Source organism: Colobus angolensis, unplaced genomic scaffold (genome assembly GCF_000951035.1).
Source record: "Colobus angolensis palliatus isolate OR3802 unplaced genomic scaffold, Cang.pa_1.0 Scaffold169, whole genome shotgun sequence".
Classification (NCBI taxonomy): domain Eukaryota; kingdom Metazoa; phylum Chordata; class Mammalia; order Primates; family Cercopithecidae; genus Colobus; species Colobus angolensis.
Window position 1 is genome coordinate 3,315,606 of NW_012114810.1, and position 7,560 is coordinate 3,323,165.

At 48.2% G+C, this 7,560-nt stretch overlaps 1 protein-coding gene across 1 annotated transcript; it reads left to right on the top strand.

The window, feature by feature from the left end:
- Positions 1-231: 231 nt before the first annotated feature.
- Positions 232-7,354, top strand: SMCP (sperm mitochondria-associated cysteine-rich protein). The gene is made up of 2 exons (XM_011937937.1): positions 232-376; positions 6,712-7,354. Exon 2 carries the CDS (start codon positions 6,732-6,734, stop codon positions 7,080-7,082), a length of 351 nt encoding a protein of 116 aa, XP_011793327.1. The 5' UTR covers positions 232-376; positions 6,712-6,731; the 3' UTR covers positions 7,083-7,354.
- The last annotated feature ends 206 nt before the right edge of the window (positions 7,355-7,560 follow it).

Consider the following 7,560-nt stretch of genomic DNA (forward strand, 5'->3'; position numbering starts at 1 on the left):
TTCACTTTTTAGGACACAGCCTGGTAGATAGGAGACACTCAATACAGATGTGTGTTTTAGGTCATTGCATGCTTATGGGTTAGCTAGGGAACTTTATATCTTTCAGGAAAGAAACCGAGAAGAGTCAGACTCTCCGGCAGGCAGAGGGCGCTAGTGAGTGAGCTAGGCATAGAGTCCTGGGGAGAGGATTATGATGTCATAGAGGCTTAGAATCTTGGCATTAGCAGGGAAGGGAAGCAATCTGGTTCAGAAGACTTTGGCTTCTGACAGTCATGGACTCACTAGGTTGCTGAGGAAGATCAATAATATCCACTGGAATCAGTCATGAGAAGTCAAGCATGGAAATTGTGAATTGAGAAGTGTGTGGCCAGAGCAGGTAACACAGAAACCTTGTCTTTTGGGCCCTCTCTGCGTGGCTTTTTAATGTGTTCATTCATTACATATTTACTTACTGGGGCCCATGCAATGCCATTCAGCGTGCTGGATGAGAGGATTCCAGGATTCATCCTATATTTCAGGAAAAGGCTCCTGTTTCCATTTAAGAGGAAGACACTGCATCCTGGCTAACACGGTGAAACCCCATCTCTTCTAAAAATACAAAAAAAATAGCTGGGCATGGTAGCAGGCACCTGTAGTCCCAGATACTCAGGAGGCTGAGGCAGGAGAATGGTGTGAACCCTGGAGGCAGAGCTCATCACAGTGAGTGGAGATCGAGCCACTGCACTCCAGCCTGGGCAACAGAGCGAGACTCCGTCTCAAAAAAAAAAAAAAAGAGGAAGACACTGGAGCCTCTGGGGGTGGGGATAGTGAGGATGTCTGTGCTCATGGAACTAACGGACCACAGAAGTCAGACAATTAGGGAAATAATAACCACTATAAAAATGTAATGAGAGGTACAGGGGATCCAAGAAAGCCTATCAGGGAGACAGAGGCTATGGGTTAAGGAAGTTTTCCTCGAGGAGTGATGTGTAAGCAGAGACTTCAGGTTTGAACGATATTCAGTGAGCATGTGGGGACAGAGACCCAGGAAGGGTGGTTTAAGCTGGGGAAGAGCATGTTCAAAGACCCAGAAAGAAGTGAGAAAATTCAGCAGGTGTCTGCTCTGAGCCAGTCTGGAGCCTGAGAGAACAATGGGTGGACATGAGGCTGGGTCGGTGGGCAGAAGTCAGACAGAAGGCGCCTTGCCAGGGCCCTCCTTGTGGTTTGGGCTCTGTATTAATCCTCACTGAAGAGAGCAATAAGAAAAGCTAGGAAGATGGCCCTGGCCCTGGGCCACAGGTGTTTGATGTGATCAGGCAGATTTCCTGAGGCAGGCTATGCAGAGCTTGGTTGGGAAGGAGGGGAAACGGAGCATGGAGAGAATATTTATATATTTATTTATTTTAATTTTTATTTATTTACTTATTGAGATGGAATCTCATTCTGTCTCCCAGGCTGGAGTGCAGTGGTGCAGTCTTGACTCACTGCAACCTCCACCTGCCAGATTCAAGCGATTCTCTTGCCTCAGCCTCCCAAGTAGCTAGTATTACAGGTACATGCCACCATGCCCAGCTAATTTTTGTAGTTTTAGTAGAGATGGAGTTTCACCATGTTGGCCAGGCTGGTCTCAAACTCCTGACCTCAAGAGATTCACCTGCTTCGGCCTCCCAAAGTGCTGGGACTACAGGTGTGAGCCACTGAGCCTGGCCAAGGAGAGAATCTTAAGAAGAAACTCTTGCAGGAGGCAGAGTGGTCAGGAGGCATGTTTATTGTACAGGAGCTAGTGTTCTGAAAGTCGAGGAAATAGATAATATTCACCAGGCAGAAGGAAGACAGTGGAGACAGCACTGGCTCAGAGGGACAGGACCTGCATCCATGGGGGTGAAGTTGCAGAAGGACTTGATGTTGCCCTCCCTATGCTATAGTCAACAAGACTGGTTTCTAACCTGCTCTCCTTCTCTGATATGGCACAACCTCCACATTCGGGACCTGTTCCCAGGATCTGACTATGGGGGACAGGCTTGGAGTGGAGATGTTGGTGGGACTAGTGAGGCAAGCCCCTATACTCGGGCTCCAGGTGCCCTCTGATGCCTCTGCATCTCTAGTCACTGGAATGAGAATTGTTTCTGTAGAAACAGCTCAGCCTGGACTTGTAAGGATGGACCCTAACAAACTGGACGTCCAAGTGGTGATGAGACTCTGCACTTTGGTCAATTCAGGGCACTGACCTTCAGAGTAGAGAAAAGTAAACCGGAGACAAAAGACAGAAATATAGAGACAGGATGAAGACCAGAGAATGATAGAGAGGCAGAGAGAAAAAATAGTAAAAGGCAAAAATAAACAGAGAGAAACAACAGAAAATAAAAACAGAAGAGGCTCACTCCTTTCTCATCCCTCTCAAAACCTACTCTTAGGTCTGACCCCTAAGGGAGCAGATTCAAACAACAAGGAGACAGAGACAAATACTGGGCTCCCTGCATACACCCACACACTCAAACTCAACCCTGTACAGCTGCAGGGACACCCAGGTGTATGCTTGTGTGTACATGTGGACACACACACTTCCTGTCAAATAGCTTTGAACACTACAAAGGTGGTAGAGAACATGGCCCTGTACTCTCTCACCTCTTCCCTGTTTTTATGCTGGTCTGTCTGTGTCTTATTTCCATTTTTGGTGTACCTTTCCATTGCTCACCTCTCTCCTTCCCGTTCCCTCTCAGGCAAGTCAAGGCATCGCAGGGCCTGCATCTGCCACCTCAGCCTCTTTGCAGCTTCCTCTGACCTGGAAGGAGCAACGGGGTGACTTGTCCCCACGCCCATCCTTTAGGAGTCTTGCTCCAGTGTCTTCCTTTTAAATGGAAGCAGGAGCCTTTTCCATGAAAGATAGAATGAATCCTGGAATAACTGGCAGGGATAGAGTTGTGACTAAATTAAAGTCAACATCCTAATCCAAGTCACTCTCCCTTTTTTAGGTGGGAACTGCCCTTGACCCAGTTCAGGCTGCAACCGTCTAGCCAGAGACTTGGGATCATGAAGGGTTTAGACCAGTGGCGGGGCCTTAAGAGATAACTCTTCCTTCTCAATTTTCTCTCACCCTAATGCTGTAGTTCAGAATATTCAAACATAGCGGTCTTTATAGGAGGTAGCACTGTGCTCCCCTTCTTCTCAGAGAAAGTCTCGGGCTTTCTCTGTAAGAAGGAGGGCCCTGGCATATGCCCAAGCCTTCTCAGGCACATGCCAGGGACCTCCTTCCCATAGAGAAACCTGAGATGAGGCTCCAATGGTTCAGAAAGTGAAAGGGAAGAGAGGCCGGCTGGCGCTGTGTCCAATATGTGAGTCTGAAAGTTACTGTTACTAGTGGGTGGAGGTGTCGGCCACACCTGGCTCAATGGGACCCAGTTTTTACACTACGAACTGGATTTAGGTGAATCCCCAGGAAAAAAAAGTGTTGAGCCTAAGAGCATGTCACCCATCATTCAGGACAGCCTCAGCCCTGGGTCTTCTATAAGTCACAGGGGTGATTCAGATAGCAAAGTAGGTCATCTGACAGGCATCCTTTAGCAACCACCTGACTGGAGAATCATGCACACCTTCAGGAAAGGATGATATAGATTTTTGTCCTACTGGGGTGGATTAGTCCTTCTCCATACTGCTCTAAAGATACTACCCAAGACTGGATCATTTATAAAGGAAAGAAGTTTAATCGACTCACAGTTCTACATGTCTGAGGAGGCCTCAGGAAACTTACATGGCAGAAGGCAAAGGGGAAGGACCTTCTTCACTTGGTGGTGGGAGACAGAAGTAAGAGCGGGGGAAATGTCAGACACTTATAAAACCATCAGATCTTGTGAGAACTCACTATCTTGAGAACAGCATGGGGGAAACTGCCCCAGTGATCCAATCACCTCCCTCCCTCAACATGTGGGGATTACAGGTCCCTCGCTCCACATGTGGGGACTACAATTCAAGATGAGATTTGGGCAGGGACACAGACCCAAACCATATCATGGGGCAATCCCCAGAAATACTTCATTTTTCTATTTTATTTATTTTATTTCATTTCATTTCATTTTTTGAGATGGAGCTTCGCTTTTGTTGCCAAGGTTGGAGTGCAATGGCATGATCTCGGCTCACTGTAACCTCAGCCTCCTGGGTTGAAGCGATTCTTCTGCCTCAGCCTCCTGAGTAGCTGGGATTACAGGCACCTGCCACCACGCCCAGCTAGTTTTTGTATTTTTCATAGAGATGGGGTTTCACCAAGTTGGCCAGGCTGGTCTCGAACTCCTGACCTCAGGTGATCCACCCGCCTTGGCCTCCCAAAGTGCTGGGATTACAGGCATGAGCCACCATGCCCAGTCCTCCCTCAGAAAGACTTTAGTGTGAGGAGAGATTTGTAGCTACTGTCTCCAGGAGTCCCTCTATCTACAGAACACAAAAGAAGAGGACAAGACAAGAGATGTGGCCCCATCTCTACTAAAAATACAAAAAACTAGCCGGGAGAGGTGGCGGGTGCCTGTAGTCCCAGCTACTCCGGAGACTGAGGCAGGAGAATGGCGTGAACCCGGGAGGTGGAGTTTGCAGTGAGCTGAGATCCAGCCACTGCACTCCAGCCTGGGCAACAGAGCAAGACTTCGTCTCAAAAAAAAAAAAAAGAGATGTGGCTTTCTAAACATCAGGGAGAGGGTTTGGAGCAGGACTTGGGGGAAGCAGCCTGACAGCAGGTACAGATCAGATGGTGGGCAAGTAGGGAGTGTCCAGCAGGAGAGAGACAGCTAGGACAGAGGCTGGCCCCTGCTAGGAGCTATTCACACTGGCTGTAACTGTTAAGACTCATGAGAAAGTTCAAGTAATATCAATTTGATCCAACTAAACAGCCACCATCACAAACCTCAAGTTCTCCTCACCATGTATTTATGATTTTGCATGGACACATGCCTACATGTATTCACGTGCGTGCACACAAACACACACACACACACATCCTCACAGAGATATGGGCAAGTGTGTGCTTAGTGGAAAGCCCACAGCAGTAACTGGTTCAGTTTAAAAAACTAGTTTGGGGCCCGGTGCAGTGGCTCACGCCTGTAATCCCAGCACTTTGGGAGTCTGAGGTGGTCGGATCACCTGAAGTCAGGAGTTCGAGACCAGCCTGGCTAACACAGTCACATCCCATCTGTACTAAAAATACAAAAATTTGCTGGGCATGATGGCCGGTGCCTGTAATCCCCCCCGGTACTCCAGAGGCTGAGGCAGGAGAATCACTTGAACCCGGGAGGCAGAGGTTGCAGTGAGCCAAGATTTCGCCATTGCACTCCAGCCTGGGCGACAAGAGCGAAGCTCCATGTCCAGTAATGGTACTTCCCTCCAAAAAAGAGAAAGAAAGAAAGAAAGAAAAAAAAAAATTAGTTTGGGCAAGAGGCTTTTCTCACAATCCCGAGGATGCCAGAGGCCAGAAAGTGGTTGCAACTTCACTTCAGCAGTTGTCAATCCAAATCCCACATCTATCCCCGACACCGGTGACAGGGCTCTGACAGGCCTGGTACCTCACCAACATGAGTTTGTGGCTTTGTGAGCTGAGTCCCCAGAGGGGGTACAGGCTCATTTCCCATGCTTCCACATTTCCCTGAGGAGGCTAGATAACAACCTGCTCACTGCCTACTGTTTCCTGGCCACTTCTGGACCCCCTATTCTGCTCTGGGGCCACAACAGTGGCGTTCATCCTCTCATCATGTGCCATTGGAGGGACAGGGCAGAAACCATATAGGGGCTTCCCCAGGGGCTGCATACTGGGGCTGATGCCCAGGGACCTTCCTGGGAGAACTTGGATTTCCTGGGTGGAGGAAGGTGGATAGATAGAAGTAAAGCAAGAGGTGTTTGGATTTTCTCTATACCTAGAAGAATCAGGAAATTATAAAACTGCTGAATGGTTGAGTTTGAGGATCCCTATAAGGTCCAGTTCCCCCTTCCTCATCCCCACCACTGCCCCTTTATAGAGGAAGAGATACAAGCCCAGAGAGATGAAGAGAACTGCCCAAGCCCTGAGGCTTGGGAGTTGCAGAACCAGCCCTAGAACTCAGGTCCTGCCATGGCAAAAGCACTGTACTTTTCATTTCATCTTGCTGTAACCACCACAGTGCTCTGTGCATGGGACAAGATGATGCGTTCAGGAAGGGTGTAACAGTTGGTCACTCTAAGTACAAGAGTTCCATTGCACCTGGGTCCCTGGATGCCACATTAGAGACAAGAACAAGCACATGCTCTGGAGTGGGACAGAGCTTGGCTTGAATCCACTTACAAGCAACTGAGGTGGATCTTTGAACTTCAGTGGTCCTCATATGATGTGAAGTGGACTAAAAATGTCTACTTGAGGCAGGTAGCGGTCATTACATTAGCTGATGTTTGTGAAGTGCCCGACACTTGACCCAGGATCTGGCAACTGAGGGTCACACTGTTTGCTCATTAGCTAAGAGACCTTAGGCACATTGCTTACATATTCTGGTCTTTTGATTCTTTATCTGGCAAATGACTACCTAGTAAGGAACAAACATGCTGGCATATGCAAAGGTAGAATTACAGGGCTGGCTGGCCCCTCTGAGATATCCAAGCTCTGCTTTCTCAACCCTGATCTGAGTCATTATCCTGAAGATGGATGTATTTGGGTATTAAGAAAGGAGGAAATGAAAGCAGGCACCCAGATTTCCTTCTGATGAGAATATTCTTTTCTTTTTCTAGTACCTCCAAGTGTCCAGAAGATGTGTGACCAGCCAAAACACAGTCAATGCTGCCCAGCAAAAGACAATCAATGCTGCCCTTCAAAACACAACCAGTGCTGCCAGCCAAAAGGCAATCAATGCTGCCCACCAAAACAGAACCAGTGCTGCCAGCCAAAAGGCAATCAATGCTGCCCACCAAAACACAATCACTGCTGCCAGCCAAAACCCCCTTGCTGCATTAAGGCCAGGTGCTGTGGTTTGGAGACCAAGCCCGAATGCTCACCGCTTAACATGGAGTCTGAGCCCAACTCACCACAAACTGAGGACAAGGGCTCTCAAACCCAGCAGCAGCCCTATAGCCCACAGAATAAGTCCAGGCCAAGCAAATGAGAGCAGAAGTGAAACAAATAGATTGTCCCTGGGGCCATGCCTTTCACTTTGTAGGGTGGGGTATTACTGAGAGTCAGGCTAGACCTATGTTTAGAGAAGCAGTTTTCACAGTGACTACCATTTCCACCCAACGAGAGGCTTCTATTTCCCATCATAGCTCCCTACCCTAGGGAGGCCTCCATCTGGAAATGGGAGGATGAAGAAGCTGGAGTCATCTTTCCTAGTGATCCTGACATTTAGACAGCACAGAAATAAAAGAGCAATAAAAAGAACATTGCCTCCCTTTGTTCCTTTACTTACCTGTGAAACCATCTCACCAGCCTGGCCTAGAGCCCAAGAAAATATTATAAGCATGTCCTGGAGGTCCAAGGAGCAAGAACTAGCATCCTGAAGGACAAAGCCTCTGCTGAGCTGGAGCTTAGTTGACTGACTCATCTTGGTTTTAAAATGAAAGTCCTGCATTCCAGGAACCCCTTCA

What these genes read in the sequence shown, in the direction of transcription:
- SMCP (XM_011937937.1), top strand. Translation starts at nt 6,732, where the DNA reads ATGTGTGACCAGCCAAAACACAGTCAATGCTGCCCAGCAAAAGACAAT.